Genomic DNA, 24,986 nt, shown 5'->3' with positions numbered 1-24,986 from the left:
GACAAGTCATTATATTTATTTCAGGAGGCTCCCAGGAGGAAAACCGAAGGACAAGAATAAAGCACATGTTTTAAGGACTAAAATTCAAGGAAGTGTTCCTGAAATTAAAAAAAAAAAAAAAAGATTTGAAAAGCACCATGTACCTGGGAAAATCAATTGATAACAACCAACACAAAGTGTGTTCTTATAAAATTACTGGATTTTAGACATGACGTTGTTTTTCAATCACACAGTCATGTCTGACTCTTTACAACCCCAAGGACTGCAGCAGACCAGGCTTCCCTGTCCTTCACCATTTCCCAGAGTTTGCTCAAACTCACGTCCATTGGGTCGATGACGCCATCCAACTATCTCATCTGTTGCCCCTTCTCCTCTTGCCCTCAGTCTTTCCTAGCACCAGGGTCTTTTCCAATGAGTCGGTTCTTCGCATTGGGTGGCCAAAGGATTGGAGCTTCAGCTTCAGCATCAGTCCTTCCAATGAACATTCAGAATTGATTTCCTTTAGGGTTGACTGGTTTGACCTCCTTAATATCCAAAGGACTCTCTAGAGTCTTATCCAGCACCATAGTTTGAAAGCATCAATTCTTCAGTGCTCAGTCTTCTTTATGTTCCAACTCTCATACCTGTACCTGACTACTGGAAAAACCAGAGCTTTGACGACAGGGACCTTTGTCGACAAAGTGATATCTCTGCTTTTTACTGGGCTGTCTAGGTTTGTCATAGCTTTTCTCCCAAGGAGCAAGCATCTTTTAATTTCACGGCTGCAATCACCATCCACAATGATTTTGGAGCCCAAGAAAAATGAAATCTGTCACTGTTTCCATTTTTTCCCCATCTATTTGCCATGAAGTGATGGGACTGAATGCCATGATCTTAGTTTTTTGAATGTTGAATTTCAAGTCAGTTTTTTCAGGCTCCTCTTTCACTTTCATCAAGAGGCTCTTTAGTTTCTCTTTGTTTTCTGACATTAGGGTGGTGTCATTTGCATATCTGAGATTACTGATATTTCTCCTGGCAATCTTGATTCCAACTTGAGCTTCATCCAGTCTGGCATTTTGAATGATGTACTCTGTATGAGCAGGGTGACAATACACAGGCTTGACGTACTCCTTTCATAATTTTGAATCAGTCCATTGTTCCATGTCTGGTTCTGTTACTTCTTGACCTGCATACAGGTTTCTTAGGAGGCAAGTAAAGTGGTCTGGTCTTCTCATCTCTTTAAGAATTTTCCACAGTTCATTGTGATCCACACAGTCAAAGGCTTTAGTCAATGAAGCAGAAGTAGATGTTTTTCTGGAATTCCCTTGTTTTCTCTATGAAGAAGTAGGTCCCTTAAGTACTGGGTTGCCATCAAACTTATACAGACACATTTTATTCCAGAAGAGAGTGGATTCGCTAATGTATTGGTATTTCAGGTACTCAGGACAGAAAGGTTTTTTCATGTAAATTGACTTTCAGGTATAAAGGCTGTGCAGAGTGTCCCCAATGTGAGGGGATGGGCTCTGCCCTCTGCTACTGTCTCAGTGATGCTGCTGGAGTGACTGGAAACCCTTCAGCTTCATGCTGTATCTCACACCTGATGCAATGATTCATCAAAGTAAAACAAATGCACAAGTAAGATGTAAATTTGTAAATTTTTAGAAGAAACCTTTGTGACTTTAGGTTAGGGAAAAAATTCTTAGATATGATACCAAACTCAAGATCCAAAAACAAAAAGTTGATGAAGAGGATTTGTTGTTCAGTCAGTCAGTCATGTCCAACTCTTTACAGCCCCATGGACTGCAGCATGCCAGGCTTCCCTGTCCTTTATCATTTCCTGGAGTTTGCTCAAACTCATTTCCATTGAGTCAGTGATTCCATCCAACCCTCTCATCCTCTGTCGCCCCCTTCTCCTCTTGCCCTCAGTCTTTCCAGCATCAAGGTCTTTTCCAGTGAGTTGGCTCTTCACATCAGGTGGCTGAAGTATTGGAGCTTTAGCTTCAGCATCAGTCCTTCCAATGAATTTTCAGGACTGATTTTCTTTGGGATTGACTTGTTTGATCTTCTTGCAGTGCAAGGGACTCTCAAGAGTCTTCTCTAACACCACAGCTCAAAAGCATCAATTCTTTGGCGTTCAGCCTTCTTTACGTCCAACTCTCACATGGCTACTGGAAGAGCCATCAGTTCAGTTCAGTCGCTCAGTCATGTCCGACTCTTCGCAACCCCATGAATCGCAGCACGCCAGGCCTCCCTGTCCGTCACCAACTCCCGGAGTCCACTCAAACCCATGTCCATCGAGTTGGTGATGCCTTCCAACCATCTCATCTTCTGTCATCCTCTACTCCTCCTGCCCTCCATCTTTCCCAGCATCAGGGTCTTTTCAAATGAGCCAGCTCTTCACATCAGGTGGCCAAAGTTTTGGAGTTTCAGCTTCAACATCAGTACTTCCAATGAACACCCAGGACTGATCTCCTTGAGGATGGACTGGTTGGATCTCCTTGCAGTCCAAGGGACTCTCAAGAGTCTTCTCCAATAACACAGTTCAAAAGCATCAATTCTTCGGTACTCAGCTTTCTCTATAGTCCAACTCTCACATCCATACATGACCACTGGAAAACCATAGCCTTGACTAGACAGACCTTTGTTGGCAAAGTAATGTCTCTGCTTTTAAATATGCTGTCTAGGTTGGTCATAACTTTCCTTCCAAGGAGCAAGCATCTTTTAATTTCTTGGCTACAGTCACCATCTGCAGTGATTTTGGAGCTCAGAAAAATAGTCAGCCACTGTTTCCACTGTTTCCCCATCTATTTGCCATGAATTGATGGGAACAGATGCCATGATCTTAGTTTTCTGAATGTTGAGCTTTAAGCCAACATTTTCACTCTCCTCTTTCAATTTCATCAAGAGGCTCTTTAGTTCTTCTTCACTTTCTGCCATAAGGGTGGTGTCATCTGTATATCTGAGGTTATTGATATTTCTCCCGGCAATCTTGATTCCAGCTTGTGCTTCTTCCAGTCCAGCGTTTCTCATGATGGACTCTGCATATAAGTTAAATAAGCAGGGTGACAGTATACAGCCTTGACATACTCCTTTTCCTATTTGGAACCAGTCTGTTGTTCCATGTCCAGTTCTAACTGTTGCTTCCTGACCTGCATACAGATATCTCGAGAGGCAGGTCAGATGGTCTGGTATTCCCATCTCTTTAAGCATTTTCCACAGTTTAATATGATCCATACAGTCAAAGGCTTTGGCATAGTCAATAAAGCAGAAATAGATGTTTTTCTGGAACACTCTTGCTTTTTCCATGATCCAGCGGATGTTGGCAATTTGATCTCTGCTTCCTTTGCCTTTTCTAAAACCAGCTTGAACATCTGGAAGTTCACGGTTCACGTATTGCTGAAGCCTGGCTTGGAGAATTTTAAGCATCACTTTACTAGCATGTGAGATGAGTGCAATTGTGCTGTAGTTTGAGCATTCTTTGGCATTGCCTTTCTTTGGGATTGGAATGAAAACTGCCCTTTTCCAGTCCTGTGGCCACTGCTGAGTTTTCCAAATTTGCTGGCATATTGAGTGAAGCACTTTCACAGCATCATCTTTCAGCATTTGAAATAGCTCAACTGGAATTCCATCACCTCCACTAGCTTTGTAGTGATGCTTCCTAAGGCCCACTTGACTTCACATTCCAGGATGTCTGACTCTAGGTGAGTGATCACACCATTGTGATTATCTGGGTTGTGAAGATCTTTTTTGTACAGTTCTTCTGTGTATTCTTGCCACCTCTTCTTAATATCTTCTGCTTCTGTTAGGTCCCTACCATTTCTGTCCTTTATTGAGACCATCTTTGCATGAAATGTTCCCTTGGTATCTCTAATTTTCTTGACGAGATCTCTAGTCTTTCCCATTCTGTTGTTTTCCTCTATTTCTTTGTATTGATGGCTGAGGAAGGCTTTCTTATCTCTCCTTGCTTTTCTTTGGAACTCTGCATTCAAATGGGTACATCTTTCCTTTTCTCCTTTGCTTTTTCCTTCCCTTCTTTTCACAGCTATTTGTAAGGCCTCCTCAGACAGCCATTTTGCTTTTTTGCATTTCTTTCTCTTCGGGATGGTCTTGATTCCTGTCTCCTGTACAATGTCACGAACCTCTGTCCATAGTTCATCAGGCACTCTATCAGATTTAGCCCCTTAAATCTATTTCTCACTTCCATTGTATAGTCATAAGGGATTTGATTTAGGTCATACCTGAATGGTCTAGTGGTTTTCTCTATTTTCTTCAATTTCAGTCTGAATTTGTCAATAAGAAGTTCATGATCTGAGCCACAGTCAGCTCCTGGTCTTGTTTTTGCTGACTGTATAGAGCTTCTCCATCTTTGGCTGCAAAGAATATAATCAATCTGATTTCAGTGTTGACCATCTGGTGATGTCCATGTGTAGAATCTTCTCTTGTGTTGTTGGAAGAGGGTGTTTGCTATGACCAGTGCGTTCTCTTGGCAGAACTCTATTAGCCTTTGACCTGCTTCATTCTGTACTCCAAGGTCAAATTTGCCTGTTACTCCAGGTGCTTCTTGACTTCCTACTTTTGCATTCCAGTCCCCTATAATGAAAAGGACATCTTTTGGGGGTGTTAGTTCTAGAAGGTCTTGTAGGTCTTCATAGAACTGTTCAACTTCAGCTTCTTCAGCATTACTGGTTGGGACATAGACTTGGATTACCGTGATATTGAATGGTTTGCCTTGGAAATGAACAGAGATCATTCTGTCATTTTTGAGATCACGTCCAAGTATTGCATTTTGGACTCTTTTGTTAACTATGGTGGCTTCTCCATTTCTTCTAAGGGATTCCTGCCCACAGTAGTAGATATAATGGTCATCTGAGTTAAATTCCCCCATTCCAGTATATTTTAGTTCGCTGATTCCTAGAGTGTCGATGTTCACTCTTGTCATCTCCTGTTTGACCACTTCCAATTTGCCTTGATTCATGGGCCTAACATTCCAGGTTCCTATGCAATATTGCTCTTTACAGCATCGAACCTTGCTTCTATCACCAATCCCATCCACAACTGGGTGTTGTTTTTGCTTTGGCTCCATCCCTTCATTCTTTCTGGAGTTATTTCTCCACTGATCTCCAGTAGCATATTGGGTACCTACCGACCTGGGGAGTTCATCTTTCAGTGTCCTATCTTTTTCCCTTTTCATGAAAAGCCATAGCTTTGACTATATGGACTTTTGTCGGCAAAGTAATGTCTCTACTTTTTAATGTGTTGTCTAGGATTGTCATAGCTTCTTTTCCAAGAAGCAAGCATCTTTTAACTGTGTGGCTGCAGTCACCATCTGCAGTGATTTTGGAGCCCAAGAAAATAAAGTCTCTCACTGTTTCCATTGTTTTCACATCTATCTGCCATGCAGTGATGGGACCAGATGCCATGATTTTTGTGTTTTGAATGTTGAGTTTTAAGCCAGCTTTTTCACTCTCCTCTTTCACCTTCATCAAGGGGCTCTTTAGTTCCTCTTCGCTTTCGGCCATAAGGGCAGTGTCATTTGCACATCCAGGCAATCTTGATTCCAGCTTGTGCTTCATCCAGTCCAGCATTTCGCATGATGTACGAGATCAAACCAGTCATTCCTAAAGGAAATCAGTCCTGAATATTCATTGGATGGACTGATGCTGAAGCTGAATCTTCAATATTTTGGCCACCTGATGCGAAGAACTGAATCACTGGAAAAGACCCTGATGCTGGGAAAGATTGAAGGGAGGAGGAGAAGGGGCAACAGACAAAGTGAACTGAACTCTGCATATAAGTTTAATAAGCAGGATGAAAATATACAGCCTTGATGTACTTCTTTCTCAATTACTCAAAGTTAAAAAATTTTGCTTTATGAGAAGACAGTGTGAAGAGATTGAGACAAGCCACAGACCAGGGAAATTTTTTGCAAATCTGAAAAGAAACTGCTATCAGAGTATATAAATAACACTCAAAATTCCATAAGAACCTGATTTTTAAAAATAGACAAAAACCTGAAAATACTTTTCACTAAAAACATACATGGAGGGCAAATAAGCTACAAGCTGTCAGTCGTTGGAAACACGAGTCAGTGAGATACTGTCACACACCTCTCAGGATGCCTCTCCATCCAGCAAACAAGGAAACCTGACATTACCCGCAGCTGGAAGGGGTGCAGCAGCCAGACACCCAGACGTCATGGGGGAGAACACAAAATTGAAAAGAAACTGACGCTGTGGCCTGGCAACTCCCCTCCTAGACACTAAGCCATGCACCATGAGAACTCAGGCTCACCCAGAAACCTGCTGGGGACCTGTGCCAAATTCAGCGTCCTGTCCTTCGCAGGTGGGCTGCATGAACACGTCCCCAGGGGGTGGGGGCCATGGGGGAGGGGAAGCGGAATGTGGGCTTTGGAGCCCTGGCATCCAGGTGGGGGGTGGGGTGATTCAGGTCAGTCTTCAAGGTAGAGCCAACAGACCTTACTGACGACTTAGTTGTGCAACTGGAGGAAAGGAGTCAGGAGGGGGCCACGCTTGTGGCCGGTGCTCAGGTGGTGGTGCTGGGCACGGGCCCAGCTCTCAGGTCTGGGAGCCCATGGGCAGCCACACTCTGTGGGGGGGCAGTGGGCTAGTGGGGTGTGTGCCACTGGGTCTCTCTGGGCTCCCGAACACTGCTTTATTCCCTGAGGCCTCACAGTTTTATCATTGCTAGCCTTTCCAAGGTGGCTCTTGGATAAGCTTTTGTGGAAATTTCAATTTATTCGTAGATAGTTCTTGAAGAAAATTAAATGCTCATTCAATCAACAAACATCTAAGGAGCTTCTTCCATAGGCCGGAGCCCATTCTGGGCACTGAGATTATTTTGCAACCCCCCTTCTTACGGGGCTATTTCCCAGAGGCTGAAAGAGTTGTGAGCAAACCCTGGAGGGGCCCAGCCCAGGGTGGCTCAGTGGAGCCGAGGGGAAGGGCAGGTGGTGGGGGCCACAGCTGGGCAGAGCCTATGCCTGGGTTTCCTCCAGGGGTTCTCGCTCTGTGCTGGCTCCTTAAAATCACCACCTGTAGACCCCTTCCCGCTTCCCCACGGCCACCCACCTGGCCGGAGGGTGCTAACCCTCCCTCCACCCCACACCCCAGGGCTGCCAGGTCCCCAGCCAGAACCAAAGAGCAGACAGGAGAGAAAGGGAAGGAGGGGGCAGGTGGGCCAGCTCCACGAGGGGTTGGCCTGACAACAGGAGGGTGTCCCAGCACGTTCCTCCCTGGAGGCTGATGATTGAGAATCATCAAGAGCTGGCCCTCGTGCCAGACCCTGTCGTCTAGTCCATTTCCCCCTGCCCACTGCCTTCTCAGCCCCAGTTCTCAGGGTGGACACGGAGGCCTGGGATCACACAGTGCGTGAGGGCAGGTGAGGCTTGTGCCCAGGGGATGCTCCGCACACTCATGCACGCTTACAGGTGCATGCACACATGTGCACATCTCACATGCCTGCAAGGTGGCCTGGACCCAGGTGTGCCGAGCTTTCTGAGGTTGGCACTGCCGCCCAGCCCTGCAGTCAGCCTGGCCAGCCTGGGGCTGCCACTCCCAGCTGGCTGCCCGGGTCCTGCACGCACCCCTCCTGTCAGGCTCACCGGTTAATCTCTGACTTGCAGATGAGCTCAAAGTTGTACTCCTTGGCCTTGGTGGGCTGAAAGATCACATCGAGCTGCAGTGTTTCCAGTGGCAGGATTGTCCCGAACCCGTCGTTGGGCTGGATGTCCACAAACTGGTAAAAGGAAGACCACGGACGGCAAAGCGAAAATGTGATGATCTGCTGGGGAGTGCCATGGGGAGCAACATGGACAGGCGTGTGGCAGAGCACAAATGAATGTGTGTCTGGTGACACGTATGTAAATGTGTTATGCCAGTGTAAGTCTGTCTCTGTGTATGTGATCATATGTGCAAGTGAGTTCATGTGAGAGCGTGGTGTATTTGTGTGTGTCTGCATGCATGTGAACACAGGTATGTATGTGAGTGTGTGTATGAGTGTGTGTGCATGCATGTGAGCACAGGTGTATGTGTGTATGAGTGTGTACATGCATGTGAGCACAGGTGTATGTATGTGTGTGTGCATGTGAGCACAGGTGTATGAGTGTGTATATGCATGTGAGCACAGGTGTATGTGAGTATATGAATGTGTGTGCATGCATGTGTGCACAGGTGAGTATGTGAACGTGTCTGCATACATGGGGATAGACAATGGGTCTCTGGTGGGGCAGCCCGGAGGACTGAGGGAAACCAGGCCTGGGCCTCTCTTGGCTGCCCTGCAGGGTCAGTCAGGCCAGAGTCTCAGGAGAGAGGGAGGGGAGAGAACTCTGGGTGCTGTGCGTGCAGCAGGTAGAGAGAGCTCGAGACGGGCGGGGTGAGGTGGGGACAGTCAGAGACCCTGGCTGAGGTGCCTGGGAGTGAGCATGGAGTCTGCAGGTGGGTGAGGCCTGGCCAGGCACCAGGACTCAGGGTAGCAGCCCCTCGTCCCTCACTTCCCAGTACCTCCCACTTTGACCACATGAGCGAGGCACCTTGGGGAGTCCGACGAACCCAAACTCCTGGGGCAGGAGGGAATGATTGCAGAGGCTGATTTGGGTCCTGATGGCCTCGTAGATGGTACAGTAGCCAAAGTCCAGCCCCGTGGGGCTGAGCTCCAGGTCCGAGGTGGTGACTACAGCATGGACAGTAAACCCCACCGGTTTGATCTGAAGTGCAGAGGGCAGGGCCATTCAGTCATTGCGGTCAGTTAGGGAAGTGTCTCCAAAACAGAAAAGCACCAGTCCTGCTGTGAGCTGGTACTGACTCTGCACCTTTCATGGACACACCTGCTTCCTGTTGGCCTTAGCATGGCACGGGCAGCACAGGTGGGCAGGGGGCAGGAGGGTATGTGTGCACACACATGTGCATCTGTGCATCTGCATGTCGGTACATTGTGTGCGCACACGATGACATGTGTACCCAGGATGTGCACACCCTGGACACCTGAGTCTGAATTGTATGAACTTGAGGGTCTGGGTGCCCCGGGGACAGCCCCGCCCATCCAGGAGAGCACTGGGGCCTTTCTGATCCACAAGCCCCTCCCTCTGTCTCCTCTGTGCAGGGGCTACTCGGGCAAGACCGGGGGCCAATGAGGAAGGGCTCCAAGAGCCAGGGCAGAACAGCTTTGCTCCCCCAGGGTGCCCGGCATCCAGATGAGCCCCACACAGACCTGGTCAGCCACCCGGATAGTCATTGGGGCCTCCAGAACCCTGGTCTCCTTGTCAAAATACTTCCCTGCGTCTTCTGGGAGGGAGTGTCTGCAAGAGACAGGGGGCACTTGAATGTTCTTTTCTTCTTTATATTTGAGAAATGACAAAAGGCTCAACTGTGAGGGTGCTAGAGCCACAGGGTACACATGAGGTCAGAAATACAGGAGCCTGGGGTTGGCTTCCTGCTGTGACTCAGGACCCCCCCCACCGCCAGGGAGGAGCGAACCCCCGCTGGGCACATCACCTGGGCAGGAACTTGAGCTGCACTGAGTAGGACGAGAGCGCCTGGATGTAGCCAGTCTCAGGCAGGAGCTCCATGTGGCCCCGCAGCTCCTTGCACACCTCGAACTTTAGGCGCAACGCGGCCTTCGACCTGCAGCATCCAAGGGAGGGCCGGACAGCAACCTGAGATCAGTCCTTGCCCCACTGGGCCCAGCGCACCCCCTCCAGGCACAGCCCTGCTGGGCACAGCCCCAACTCTCCACCCCGACTGTCGGAGAGGCTTCAGAGTCCTGCTCACAGGGGCAGGTTTTCCTGAAATGACATTGGGTGAGGGATCCTTACAAATAAAAACATCACAACCGAAAGTCACCCCGGTCGGTTCTCAGAACCTGAGTGTTTTCTGGGAAGCGCCTCACAGGCCAGGGGTCAGGAGAGGGGGCCCTGTTCCTCCTAGAGTTCTGCCCTTCCACACAGGCACAGGCTTTCTTGCAGGATGCTCGGGAGGCCCCAGGTGGCCAGGCCTTGGTCAGTGACGGCAGCTTCCCCAATTTTTGTCCTTGCTTTCAACTCAGGACCCGCTAGAGAAAGCCAGGTGTGCCCCCAGTCAACCATGTGGGGTGTCCCATCCTAGCCAGCCCCCAGGCCACAGCCCATCAGGACAGCCCCTCCCCACCTGCTCTCCAGTCTCCAGAAAGAGAGGCAGTGTGTGAGCTGCCCCAGGCCTGTTGAGGAGACCGCCCCCGGGGCCACCAGGGACCCCAGGCCATGGTCCAGAGCCTCTCAGGCCTCCTGGTGTCTCCTTAACTGCCCGGGATGATTCTCACAGCCCCTCTGCGTGGGGAACCCAGGGTCGATTGGGACCGTGAGTGACCCATGGGCTCCTCAGATCACAAAGGAAGGTCTCTCTTCTCTCAACTTTGACCTCTGGCCCCAGTGTCACCCAGCACTGGATGTCCCCTACCATGCAAGGTGTTCAGACTGGGCCCTCCCACCCTGGTTTCTGCTGTGGCTGGGCTCCCCTCAGGCAAATACAACCAGGGTCTTTGTAAACTCACTCCCTTGCTACCCCTGTACCCATAAAACTGGTAATAACATTGAATTCTAAAATCATTCAACAAACCTAAGAGGTCGAGTGTGTGCCTCAGGGGACAGGCTGAGAAAGCACAACTCCTGTGCTCCCTGTCCCCCCACCCACCCCAGGGGTGGACACACTTTGCACCGAGGTAAACTGACCAGACCCCGTTAAACCCTGGTTTCCTGAACAATCCATCTGAACCCTGCTCTGAGACCCCAGCCCCTGGGAAAAGCAGGTCCCCCGATGTTTGCAGCACTGACATCTGGGGACCCAGCAGCCGGCAGGTGCCAGCCCAATTGCACCCAGGCTGACATCGCCCCTACCTCCAGAGAGAAGCGGGACCCTGGGTGCAGCAGCCGGCCAAGTACACAGCTGTGTTTGGTTAGTGAAGATCCACTAAGCTCTAACTGTTGGGCTTGCCTCTTTTTTTCCACTTAATTGAACTTCAGTTAAAAAAAAAAGGGAGAGTAAAAAAGAAATGACAACCGTGGTGTCTGGACACCCTTGCAAAATTCTGTGAATGAAACATGCTTCTTTTCTTGGAATTCCACCTATGTTCCTTCAGAGGACCAGCCCCCTCTCCTGTCTGTGTCTGCGAGGGGCCTGACCTGGCATGCGGGGTGCTGACCTCCCACAGACAGGGGTGATGACACCGATTTATCCTCATGGTCCTGGAAGTCAGGCTCAGACACCATGTCCCAGGCCTGAAACCCAGCTGCAGGCAGGTCTGGTTCCCCTGGAGGCTCCACAGAGAACACTCTCCTGGCTTTTCCGGTTTCTGGGGATGCCACATCCCTTGGTTTGTAGCCTCTCTTCCGTTTTCAAGGCCAGCAGCCCGGCACCTGTCAGCCTCTGTCTGACACTGACCCTCGGGCTTCCATCCTATGACGGCCCTGGGGTTCCAGTGGGCTCTCAGGGCAACCCCTGGAGACCCTTACCTTGAGGTCTCAGATCTCACCCCACCGGGGCTCACCGCGTGTGGACGAGGATCGAGTCCTGGTACAGCCGGTCGTACATGCAGATCTTCAGGTCCACGTTGGGCTTCGGCACCCAGACAGGCACGTCGATAGCCACACCGACGACTTTGAAATATAACTGAATTTGAACACGAAAATCCAACAACATGCATGTTCATCAGCAGAGCAGGCGGTGCTTGTGAGCGCTAACACAGAACTCAGCAGCATGGTCTGTAATTCTTACAAGTACTGCGTGCCCAGTCGTGTACGACTCTGTGTGACCCCAAGGACTGTAGCTCGCCAGGCTCCTTTGTCTATGGGATCTTCTCCAGGCAAGAATACTGGAGTGGTTTGCCATGCCCTTCCCCAGGGGATCTTCTGAACCCAGGGATAGAACCTGTCTTTTGCATCTCCTGCATTGGCAGGTGGGTTCTTTACCACTAGCGCTACTTGGGAAGCCCCAGCTCTTACAAGTATCGGAAGGCTAATAATTAAACTGTCCATTGGGACTTCCCTGGTGGTCCAGTGGCAAGACTATGCTCTCCCAATGTGGGGGATCTGGGTTGGATCCCTGGTCAGAGAACTAGATCTCACATGCCACAGTTAAGACCTGCTGCAGCCAAATAAATATCAAAAAAATTACACTGGGCATGTTTTTGAGATCTATGGCAGTTTTCACATTAGATAATTTTTTTTTTAATGGGCAGAGCTCTATTTATTTTTTGGTCGTGGCTTGTGGCATATGGGATCTTAGTTCCCTGACCAGGAACTGAACATTGGCAGTGAGAGCTCAGCATCCTAACCACTGAACCTAACCACTGAGCATCCTAACCAGGGAAGTCCTTCACATCATATAATTTTTTTAAAAAGTCTTTGTAGTATTTGTTACAATATTGCTTCTGTTTTACGTTTTGTTTTTCTTTTTTTTTTGGTCACGAGGCATGTGAGATTTTAGTTTCCCGATAAAGGATCAAACCCCACATTCCCTGAATTGGAAGGTGGATTCTTAACCACTGGACCACCAGGGAGGTCCCCACATCATATAATTTAAATAATCCTGTTTATTTTCAAAATTTTTAAACATGAGAAGGTAGACTGGTACAATGGGTTTTCACAAGAACATGTCATGCAGCTTCCTAAATATCCACATTTTTAGCAGTTTAGAAAAGCCTTTTTGCTACAGAATCGTGTGTCACACGGTCAACACAGACGGAAGGCCAGGTTTCTCAAGGGCCCAGACACAGAGGTGCTTCTCCCTGCAGTCAGACCCCAAGGCCTGGTCTCAGAGCTGGGCTTTGTGGGTATCCTGCCAGGTGAGTGTGTGCACAGCAGCACCCCCAGGGTGGCACCAGGGACCACCAACCCACAAGACTGGGTGGGGGGCCTTCCTTCCTACCACCTGCAGGACTGTGACCTCAGAACACAGCTGCACCAGATCCAAGGCCACTGGGTCGCCAAAACACACAGCCCATTTCCAGGGCCAGAGACAGACTGGACAGAATAAATAGAAAGCAGGTCCAGGGAGATGGACCTGCTGGGGCAGTCAGGAGAGGGTTTGAGGACAAAGGCGACCTCTTCTGTTAGAGGCAGTGAGGGTGTGCTGGGGCAGTGAGGGTGTGGCTGAGAGGCTCGGAGGCCCTGAGCAGCATCCTGGCTGCAGGGCCAGGCAGGTCACAGAGAGGCCGATCTTGCCAGCGCCTGAATCAGCTCCAGGTGAGCAGATGGACTCGGGGATGACATGTGACAAATGAGGGCGAAAAAAGACCCAGGCCTCGGAGTTCAGATGTCCATGAAGAGGGGCAGGGAAGCCCCCATCTATGGCAGAGCCATCAGGGTGGGAGAGGCTTGGACATGGAATGGGGGCTGTCCTTATGGGGAGACGGCAGCAGGGCCCCCAGACCCCTGGATGGTAAGGGGCTGCAGGCTGGCAGATTCCAGCCCTGTCATAAGGGGCCTGGTCTCAGGAAAACAGGCAGGCAGGACGGGGGGTCCAGACTCTTGCTCACCCAAGGAGGCCGACAGCTGCACAGTGGCTGCATGTGTGATCCCGATTCTGGTTGGGAGAAGTCAGTGGGTGGGGAGCAGTCAAGATGTTCACTGCCCTCCTCACTCAGCGGGGCCCCCATGGGCTGGCGCATCCTTGATTCAAAGTCACAGCCCCGGCCAGGCTGCCCTCTCTTGAGTGGTTGGTTACCCAGCACTGGCCCGTGTTCCTTCCTGTCACAGAGCAGGGTCTCTGTGGGGTCCTGTAGGGTACCAGGGGGCTCCGTGGGGGTCCTGTAGGGTCCTCTGAGGCTCTAAGGGACTCCAATTGGTACTGCTGACAGTGGGCAGTGTGAGTATTGTGGAACACTATGGGGTACTGTAGGGCATGGCCCATTCCTTGGGGTTTCTGTTACAAACAAATGAGTGTCTTGTCTCAAATCTCTGGCCACTGAATAGGAAACATGGCAGAGCAGACACTCCTGAAGCAGTGAGCAGAGGACAGTGCATCAAGTGGTCACAGCTCGAAAGGACCACCTGCCCCGGAACGTGGACCATGGTGTCAGGTCAGAACTTCTAAAGCAGCGGCAGCAGGTTCAGAGGAGATTCTAATAATTCCAGTGAAACTTAAGTGAAACTGAGACACTGAAGGCCAAGAAAGAAGGTCAGTAAGAGGGACACAATGTCACATTGTATTTCAGTCATAAGGAAGTGCTGGCCGAGTGTCCTGCTGGGCACTGTCTGTCCTGGAGGGTTTTCCTCTTCCATTTAAGAAGTAGAAAGTCATGTGGGATTTGGGGGCTGAAAGTGGAGGGGACTGTTCATGGAATGGAAAGTCGAATTTCCAAATAACAGGAAGAAAAGGAATAAGTAGTAACTTGATTAAACCAACCAAAACAAGAAAATTGAAAGTGAGGAAATAATATCATAAAATGAATAGTCAATACAACTAATGGAAGAAGTAAAACAAAGTGTGTCAATATTTTGGAGATTAATTCTTTGTCAGTTGTAGTAACAGTGGTAAGAGTGGGCACTCATGTTCCTGATTTTAGAGGTAATGTTTTCAATTTTTTGAGAAATGTCCCTTTAGCTCTTTTGCCCACTTTTTCATTGGGTTGTTCATTTTTCTGGTATTGAGCTTCATGAGCTGCTTGTATATTTTGGAGATTAACTGTGTCAGTATTATGCTGTGAACACACTGGAGTCTCCCCATAAAGACAGACAGCATTAGTTGGATCCACAGACAAAACCTGGCTCCTTAGAAGACATAGAGTTATTAAAAAAGGCTGACTATGGGAGGGGACACAGGGAAATGAGGCTAAGGGGAAGCAGAGGAGAACAGGGTGGCTCCATCATTATTGTGGGAGCAGCTGTTGTTAGAGGTGTCTGAGCAGCAGGGACTATACTGCAAAGCTACAGTCATTAAAACTGCATGGCGCTGGTGCAAAAAACAGGCACACAGATCAATGGAACAGGATAGAGCGCCCAGAAATAAACCCATGTACCTGTGGTTACTTAATTTATGACAAAGGGGAAAAGAACATACAATGTAGAAAAGACAGTCCCTTTAATAAATGGTGCTGGGAAAACTGGACAGCTACAAGTAAAAGAGTGAAATTAGAACATTCTCTAACACCACATACAAAAATAAACTCAAAATGGATTAAATTCCTAAATATAAGACCAGAAACCATTAAACTCCTAGAAGGAAACACAGGCAGGACACTCTTTGCCATAAATTGCAGCAATATTTTTTTGGATTTGTGTCCAAAGGCAAAGAAACAAAAGCAAAAACAAACAAATGGGACTTAATGAAACATAAAAACTTTTGCACAGCAGAGGAAACCATTGACAAAATTGAAAAGACAGCCTACTGAATAGGAGAAAATGTTTGCAAATGATATGACTGATAAGAGATTAATATCCAAAATATTGGGTTGGCCAAAAAGTTCTTTTTTGTTTTTCTATAATACAGACCCCACGTGGTTGGGTGGATGGAAGGTGGAGGGCAGGAACCCATGCCTGGGGAGCAGCATGGTACTCACAGTTGGACACTGCTGATTCTTAAACACGACCTTGAAACTGTTATAGACCGTTCCCGGGACAATCGGGGTGAAGATGACGGGCACCTTGATGGAGCTGAAGGGGCCTATGACCCCCTCTGTTATCTGCAGGGAAGAGAGACGGCAGGCTGATCAGCCTTCACATTCTGGTCAAGGTACCTCCCATGGCCTCACCGTGGCCAGTCCCTGTGTGGTTGGGAGGTGGCAGCAGCCTCGTGTGCACTTGCTCTCCTGATGACCTGGTCCTTGCACACACACGTGAACACACAGGAACGCACACACAGTGCACATGTGGACACACACACACGGACACACACACACACATACGTGGACCCCACCCCACCCCTGCCGCTCTGGCCAGTGAGGCCCCATGTGGAAGTCTCCTCTGTGCTCAACTAAACAGGGGCACCCAGGTATGCTTCTTTGGCTCTGGGTCTGACTTAGCCCAGTCAGGGATGGGGTGGCCAGATATGGGCTGAGATAGCTAATCGCCCAGAGGCTGCAAGTCCGGTGACCAGACTAGTCTCATCCAGCTCTGGTCAGATGGACAGGCCACCCCAGGGTTGGAGGAAGGCAGGCCTTGCTGACCTCTCCCAGCGAGAACTCCATCTGTTCCTCATTGGGAGGTATAGTCATGGTGGTGGTCAAGGTCACGCCCTCTGATTCTGGAAGAGAAGGGAGTTCACAGGTGAGGCTAGCCAGGCCAGGAGAGCTGTGGCACCAGGGCCCCTCCCTCTCCCAGACCAGGTGCTGCCCTGGAGTTTGTGGAGGCCACCTCAGCCCTCCTGAACAGATGGCTCATCCTGACAATATCACGTGCTGCCCCCACCCACCTGTCCCCAGGGCTGGCGAGGGCCCTCACAGGGGGCACCCTCACCTAGGCAGGGCCTCTACCCTTCCCCCTGACCCAGCTCTGCAAAGAAGGGCCACGTGGTGGCATAGGAGGACCAGAGTGGAGTGGGGTTGTGCCCCAGGCCTGGGCAGGATGTCCTGACCTTTCTGTGACAGGACAGGGGTCACAGGGCAGTAGGGTCAGTGCAGGTAGACAGCCTGGCTTTTTGGCACAAGAGGCTGTCACTGTGGCCCCAGGTTCACAAGGATGTGTTTCCACTCTCACAGCTCCCATGGCCATCTCCTGCATGGGGGCCTTGGGAACTCAGGGACCCCCAACTTCAATGCCATGTGTGATCCCAGGCCTGGGGTTTCTTGGGTTGGCTCAGACAGTGGGCACTGTGGCTTCTGGAGTGGGAGGATTGGGTGGGAGAAGGTCCTGAGTTGTTCAAAATGGCCTAAGAGCAGCATGTCTGAGAGAGGACGGCAGAGAAGAGTGGGGAGGCTGAGAAGTGGACCACCTGAGGCTTTGCTTCAAGGCAGGAGGAGCTGAAAGTGGACTCGAGAAGTTTGTATCAAGAGGAGAAAATGGTAGAAAGTTGGGTGAAGGCTCAGTCATGTTGGGGTGGGGGGGAGGATGGGGGGCCAGGCTGGGATGGTAGGGGGAGGGGGGCTGCCAAGTCCTGGAAAGGTAACACAGTACCCCATCCAGCCTGTTTTCACAGTTGTTTGACTTTGTCTGTGTGGATGTGCTATAAGTGGCTCCTGGAATCTGTCCTCTGGGGCCCTCTGACCCAACCTGCAGCCCCTCTGCCTGTCACACGGCTGGGACTCTGGGCCGATGTGCTGAGGGGCCCAGGGCTGCATGCTGAGTGCTGCCTCTCTGCCCATCACACGGCTAGGACTCAGGGCCCCGTGCCAAGGAGCCCAGGGCTTCATGGTGAGTGCAGGCCATGGGCCCAGCTCACCAATGGGGTGCCCCTCCTCTTGCTCCTTCACGTCCAGCTTTCCAGACTCCTTCTGGCTTGGTACATCTGTAGGGGATGACTCATTGCCCTCCGTCTGATGCTCAGAAAAACTGGTGGTGATTTTATCATAAAAACTTTTGTCTTCATACATGAAGATACTACTCTGAAAAGAGAACATGATACTTTTAGTGCAGTCCATTTGCCTTTCCCATTAGCTGTCCAGATCCGCCATCCCTGAGGTGCCACGTTGAGAGCCTGGTCATGATCTGGGCTGGGGACCACAGGATCCTGCATGACCCCCTTGGCAGCTCTCCATTAACCTGTGCTGAGTTTGCCTGGGGCTCAGGGCCTCCTCTAACGCAGGTGGTTTCCTCCTCAGCCCCCTCCAAGAGACTCTGCACACAGGCATGAGGCTGAATTCCTTCGGGACACCTGCTGCTCTCCACTGTGAGCTTGGGCCCCCTCAAGCTCCAGCCCAGAGCTCTCCTGACTTTGGCCCAGACCCCTGCAGACTAACTTCATTTCTGCTTCTTTCCCAGAGGGCACTGACCCACAGGCCTCTCACCTGGGCTCAGGAACAGACTGGCTGAGTGCCTGCTGCGTGTGACTCAGGGTCCATGGGGGACATGCAGGGTGTTGCCCTGGTGGAGCTGCTGTCCAGCTGCTCAGACACTCACTGAGACAGAGAGCCAGTGCCTGTGGAGAGCCTGAGGGCCTGGGCACTTGTCCTCCCTCCATAAGCCTGGCTCCTGTGCCCCCTCTTCCCTCATTATCCCATGCTCTGGGTTCACACCCCAGTCCCAACCTCTGTTGCAGCAGCTGGCCCATGTTGCTGTTCAGGGGACTTCTGCCTTCTCCCTCTCCAGGGGAGACCCTTCTAGGACCTTTGCTGAAACCCCTTAATGCAGCAGAGAAAACAGATTAAGTGCTTTTTATAGGAAAGTTTCAACTAACTTAGACATATATTTTGAGGCAAACCTTCTCTCTCTGTGCTCACCCCCAAATGACCACCACCCCCTTCCCTGTCCACTGGCTATTTTGGAAGTTGTCTCCATGGATGGGGTCTCTCCTGTTTCTGTTTCTTTGGCAGCATGTGCACAGCCTTCCCGTGAGAGGACCAGGGCCTCCCTCATACTTTTGAGAGAGGTATGGGTGCAGGGCAGGGTTTGCTGAGCTTTTCAGCCTGAGGGGTCTGGGAGGCCCCCACCCTGAGAATGCTTGGCCACTGCCTTGCCAACGCACATGACGGGGGACAGTGTCCTGCTGCCGAGGTGTGCTCCCCCCAGAGTTTGAGCACTTCCAGATGGACTGGAGGCTGTCCTGCCACCCCTCCTCATCCTACTCACATCAACAGGCTCCTTTGACTCATGGCCCACTTCACACTCATGGGACTGTATCTTGGGCAGGAGATACCACGTGCTGCCCTTGGCTGAGCAGCCACAGCATTGACCAGGAGCAGCAGCACACTCACTAATTTTACGGCCGACTGGGAGGTATCCATCTCACAGGACTCTGATGCCAGAAGAAATCTGAATTTGGTGCCCAAGCCCCCAGTGTTGGTCAGCGTGATGGTCCGAATTGCAGTCTCACCCACTGTGTAGCTGCCAAAGTCGATGAGCTCCTTGTCGAGGGACAGCTGCCAGAAGACCTTGAGTGAGATAGGGTGACCACAGCAGGTCTCCTCTCCCACCTGTCACCCCACAGCCGAGGGGACACGGAGCTCTGACCCTGTCCTCACACTCATGAATAAGGTCTGCATCTGGCTCCATGCGGGAGAGGCAAGGTCTCTGCACCACTCATGAACACAATTCACATGTCAGAAATCATAAACTTGTGTATTGATCATGACATTGGGGAGCACCTGAGTCCAATTTTAAAAAAATCAAGCCAGCTAAAAAGAAATGAGCTATCAAGCCATTAAAAAACATGGAGAAAACTTAGATGTGTATAGCTACATAAGTGAAAGAAGTCTGTCTGAAAAGTTTTCAAACTGCATGATTCCAACTATACAGCATTCTGGAAAAGGCTAAACTATGGAAACAATAAAAAGATCAATGGTTGTATATTAATAAAAGATTCACCATAGCAAGAAGATATAACAATTATAATCAGTTATGCATCTGGCAGACTATCAAAAATACATGAAGCAAGAACTGAGGAAATTGAAGGAGAAATATATAGCTCTACATTACTCTTCTCATAATGAACAGAACAACCAGACAGAAGATAAGTAAGGAAATACAGAACTTAAGTAGCACAATAAACCATGGGATCTAACAGATGTGTACAGAATACTTCACCCAACAACAATACATATATTTTTGTCAGGTGCACACAAGACATTTTCTAGGATTGACCATAAGTTAGGCCACAAAAGACTCAACAGACTTTAAAAGAGAGACATCATACAAAGTATCTTCTCTGACCACAACAGGATAAAGTTAAAAATAAAAAACATAAAGAAAACAAGAAAATTCACAAAATTATGGAAATTAAGCAAAAAATCAAAGATGAAATCACAAGAGGAATTATAAAATAAATAGAGATGAATGAAAACAAAAACACAATACACCAAAACTCATGGATGCAGTGGAAGGGGCACTGAAGGGGAAATTTATAGCTATAAAAACTTACATTAATAAATAAGACAGATCTAAAATAAACAATATATGTTTACAACTCAAGAAATTAGGAAAAGAACAAGCTAAACTCCAAAACTAGCAGACAAAATAAAATAAGGATCAGAGCAGAGATAAAGTAGAGAATAGAAAAATAATAGAGAAAATTAATGAAACCAAAAATTGGTTACTCAAAAAGATCAACAAGATTGACAAACTTTTGCCTAGATGGACTAAGAAAATAAAACACTGAAGGTAGTAAAATCAGAAATGAAAATGGGGACATTAATACTGATTCTGCAGAAGTAAAAAGAATTCTAAGAAAGTACATGGGCTTCCCTTATGGCTCAGCTGGCAAAGAATCCACCTGCAGTGTGGGAGACCTGGGTTTGATCCCTGGGTTAGGAAAATCCCCTGGAGAAGGGAAAGGCTCCTCACTCCAGTATTCTGGCCTGGAGAATTCCATGGACTGTATAGTCTATGGGGTCACAAAGAGTCGGACATGACTGAGTGACTTTCACTTTCATTTCAAGAAAGTACTACCCTTGTACCAACAAACTGGATAATCCAAATGAAATATACAAATTCATAGAAACACAAAACCTTCCAACACTAAACCACAAAGAGATAAGACAATTTGAATAGACCTATAACTAAAAAGAAGACTGATTCTGTAATAAAACATTTCCTGACAAGGCCCTGACCTGATGATCAGAATGTGCATTGCAGGGTCCCAGGAGGAGGAGAGAAAAGGGCTGGGGGCATATTTAAAAAAAAACAATGGCCGAAAAAGAGGGGCAATCGACAGTAACACAATAATAGTAGGGGACTTTAATATCCTACTTACACCAAAGGACAGATCATCAAAACAGAGAGTCAATAAGGAAACACAAACCTTAAACAAAACATTAGTCCAAATGGACCTAAGTGATATACTCAGGACTTTCCATCCAAATGCAGAAGAATACGCCCTCAAGTGCACACGGAACCGGGATAGACCACATGTTGGGCCACAAATCAAGCCTCAGTAAATTTAAGAAAACTGAAATTGTACAAGTATTTTCTCTGATCACAATGTTGTAAGATTAGATATCGACTATAGGGAAAAAAACTGCAAAAAACAAACTCATGGAGATTGACCAATACATTACTAAATAACAAAGAGGTCACTGAAGAAATAAGAAGGGAAATCAAGATTCCTAGAAATAGAATACAATGAAAACACAAGGACCCAAAACCTATGGGACTCAGCAAAAACAGCTCTAAGAGGGAAGTTTATAGCAACACAATCCTACCTCAAGAAACAAGAAAAGCATCAAATAGACAACCTAACTTTACATCTAAAGCACCTGGAAAAAGAAGAACAAAAAACCCCCAATGTCAGCAGAAGGAAATAAATCATAAATTTCTGAGCAGAAATAAATGAAAAAGAAATGAAGGGAATACTAGCAAAGATTAAAAGCAAAAAATAAAACTAAGATCTGGTTCTTTGAGAAGATAAACAAAATTGACAAATCACTAGCCAGACGCATCAAGAAAAAAGGAGAAAAGTCAAATCAACAAAATTAGAAATGAAAAAGGAGAGGTTAAAACAGATAATACAGAATACAAAGGATCATAAAAGAATATTACGAGCAATGATATGTTAACAAAATGGACAACCTAAAGGAAATGGACAGATCCTTAGAAAAGTTCAACCTCCCAAGACTGAACCAGGAAGAAATAAAAATTATGAACAACCCAATTAAACACTGAAATCCAAACAGTGATTAAAAATCTCCCCAAAAACAAAAGCACAGGACCAGATGACTTCACAGGGGAGATCTGTAAAACATTTAAAGAGGAGCTAATGCCTATTTTTCTGAAACGCTTCCAAAAAACTTCAGAGGAAGGAACATTTCCAAACTCATTCTATGAGGCCCCCAGCACCCTGATACCAAAACCAGGCAAAGACAACACAAAAAAAGAAAATTACAGGCAAATATTACTGATGAATATAGATACAAAAATCCCCAACAAAATTTTAGCAAACATAATTCAACAACATGTTAAAAAGCTCAAACACCATGATCAAGTCAGGTTTATTCCAGGGATGCAATGATTCTTCAATATATGCAAATCAATCAATGTGATACACCATATTAACAAACTGAAAGATATAAACCATATGATCATCTCAATAGATGCAGAAAAAACCTTTGACAAAATTCAGCACCCATTTATGGTAAAAAAAAAAATGCTTCAAAAAATGGGCAAAAAAAGAATGTCAACATAGTAAAGGCCATATATGATAATCCCAAAGCAAACATTATTTCCAGTGGTGAAAAACTAAAAGCATTCCCTCCAAGATCAGGAACAAGACAAGGGTGTCCACTCTCACCACTATTATTCAACATAGTTTTGGAAGTTCTAGCTACGACAATTAGAGAAGAAAAAGAAATAAAAAGAATCCAGATCAGAAATGAAGAAGTAAAACTCTCATTGTTTGCAGATGACATGATACTATACATAGAAAACCCAAAAGAAACTATCAGAAAATTACTAGTGAAATCAGCAAAGTTGCAGAATACAAAGGTCAATACACAGAAATCACTTGTATTCCTATACACTAACAATGAAAAATCAGAAACAGAACTTAAGGAATCAATTCCATTCACCGCTGCAACAAAAAGAATAAAATTTCTAGGAATAAACCTACCTAGGAGACAAAAGAACTATATACAGAAAAGTATAAGACACTGATGAAAGAAATCAAAGATGATATAAACAGATGGAGAGATGTTCATGTTCCTGGGCAGGAAGAATCACTATTGTGAAAATGGCTATACTACCAAATGCAATCTACAGATTCAATGTGATCCCTATCAAATTACCAATGGTATTTTTCACAGAACTAGAACAAAAATTTTCACAATTCAAATGGAAACACAAAAGATCCTGAATAGCCAAAGCAGTCTTGAGAAAGAAGAATGGAGCTGGAGGAATCAACCCTCCTGACTTCAGATTATACTACCAAGCTACAGTCATCAAGACAGTATGGTACTAGCACAAAAACAGAAATATAGACCAATGGAACAAGATAGAAAGCTCAGAAATAAACCGATGCACCTATGGGTGCCTTATTTTTTGATAAAGGAAGCAAGAATATACTATGGGGCAAAGACAGCCTCTTCAATAAATGGTGCTGGGAAAACTGGACAGACAGCTACATGTGAAAGAATGAAATTAGGACACTTCCTAACACCATACACAAAGATAAACTCAAAATGAATTAAAGACCTAAATGTAAGACTAGAAACTTTAAAACTCTTAGGGGGGGGGGTATGCTTTTGCCCCCTTCTGATGCCTATGTCAGAAGCTTTCTCTATCTCCTTTATATTTTAATAAAACTTTATTACACCAAAAAAAAAAAAAAACTCTTAGAGGAAAACACAGGCAGAACACTTGCTGACACAAATCAAAGCAAGATCCTCTACGACCCACCTCCTAGATTAATGGAAATAAAAACAAAAGTAAACGAGTGGGACCTGATTAAACTTAAAAGGTTTTGCACAGCAAAGGAAACTAAAAGCAAGGTGAAAAGACAACCCTCAGAATGGGAGAAGGTAATAGCAAATGCAACAACTGATAAAGGATTAGTTTCCAAAATATACAAGCAACTCATACAACTCAATACCAGAAAAACAAACAATCTAATCAAAAAGTGGGAAAAAGACCTAAACAGACATTTCTTCAAAGAAGACATACAGATGGCTAACAAACACATGAAAAGATGCTTAACATCGCTCATTATGAGAGAAATGCAAATCAAAACTACAATGAGATATCACCTCACACTGGTGAGAATGGTCATCATCAAAAAGTCTGCAAACAATAAATGCTGGAGAGGGTGTGGAGAAAATCGAATCCTCTTGCACTGTTAGTAGGAATGTAAATTGATACAGCCACTATGGAAGATGGTATGGCGGCGCCTTAAAAAACTAGGAATAAAACCACCATATGACCCAGCAATCCCACTCCTAGACATATACCCAGTTCAGTTTAGTTCAGTTCAGTCGCTCAGTCGTGTCCGACTTGTTGTGATTCCATGAATCACAGCACGCCAGGCCTCCTTGTCCATCACGAACTCATGGAGTCCACCCAAACCCATGCCCATCGAGCTGGTGATGCCATCCAGCCATCTCATCCTCTGTCGTCCCCTTCTCCTCCTGCCCCCAATCCCTCCCAGCATCAGGGTCTTTTCCAATGAGTCAACACTTCGCATGAGGTGGCCAAAGTATTGGAGTTGCAGCTTCAGCATCAGTCCTTCCAATGAACACCCAGGACTTATCTCCTTGAGGATGGACTGGTTGGATCTCCTTGCAGTCCAAGGGACTCTCAAGAGTCTTCTCCAACACCACAGTTCAAAACCATAAATTTTTCGGTGCTCAGCTTTCTTCACAGTCCAACTCTCACATCCATACATGACCACTGGAAATACCATAGCCTTGACTAGACGGACCTTTGTTGGCAAAGTGATGTCTCTGCTTTTTAATATGCTATCTAGGTTGGTCATAACTTTCCTTCCAAGAAGTAAGCGCCTTTTAATTTCATGGCTGCAGTCACCATCTGCAGTGATTTTGGAGCCCCCCCAAAAAAAGTCTGACAGTGTTTCCACTGTCTCCCCATCTATTTCCCATGAGGTAATGGGACCAGATGCCATGATCTTAGTTTTCTGAATGTTAAGCTTTAAGCCAACTTTTTCACTCTCATCTTTCAATTTCATGAAGAGGCTTTTTAGTTCCTCTTCACTTTCTGCCATAAGGGTGGTGTCATCTGCATATTTGAGGTTATTGATATTTCTCCCAGCAATCTTGATTCTAGCTTGTGCTTCATCCAGCCCAGCGTTTCTTATGATGTACACTGCATATAAGTTAAACAAGCAGGGTGACAATATATAGCCTTTTCCTATTTGGAACCAGTCTGTTGTTCCATGTCCAGTTCTAACTGTTGCTTCCTGACCTGCATACAGGTTTCTTAAAAGGCA

The 24,986-nt window shown here is 47.2% G+C and overlaps 1 protein-coding gene across 1 annotated transcript in view; it reads right to left on the bottom strand.

Moving 5' to 3' along the window:
- Positions 1 to 24,986, bottom strand: part of CFAP74 (cilia and flagella associated protein 74) — a 106,244-nt gene that overhangs the window by 16,101 nt on the left and 65,157 nt on the right. Inside the window, exons 20-28 of the mRNA XM_065937148.1 lie at positions 18,814 to 18,978; positions 17,343 to 17,505; positions 16,132 to 16,202; positions 15,526 to 15,648; positions 11,515 to 11,636; positions 9,489 to 9,617; positions 9,205 to 9,292; positions 8,528 to 8,701; positions 7,601 to 7,734 (exon numbers count right to left, since the gene is read on the bottom strand). Coding sequence (XP_065793220.1) covers positions 7,601 to 7,734; positions 8,528 to 8,701; positions 9,205 to 9,292; positions 9,489 to 9,617; positions 11,515 to 11,636; positions 15,526 to 15,648; positions 16,132 to 16,202; positions 17,343 to 17,505; positions 18,814 to 18,978 — 1,169 coding nt within the window. The remainder of the gene's footprint in view (positions 1 to 7,600; positions 7,735 to 8,527; positions 8,702 to 9,204; positions 9,293 to 9,488; positions 9,618 to 11,514; positions 11,637 to 15,525; positions 15,649 to 16,131; positions 16,203 to 17,342; positions 17,506 to 18,813; positions 18,979 to 24,986) is intronic.

The sequence above is a fragment of the Muntiacus reevesi genome, chromosome 5 (assembly GCF_963930625.1).
Source record: "Muntiacus reevesi chromosome 5, mMunRee1.1, whole genome shotgun sequence".
Lineage (NCBI taxonomy): Eukaryota > Metazoa > Chordata > Mammalia > Artiodactyla > Cervidae > Muntiacus > Muntiacus reevesi.
Note: the sequence above shows the minus strand (reverse complement) of the source record. Positions and strands in the feature narration are given on the sequence as shown.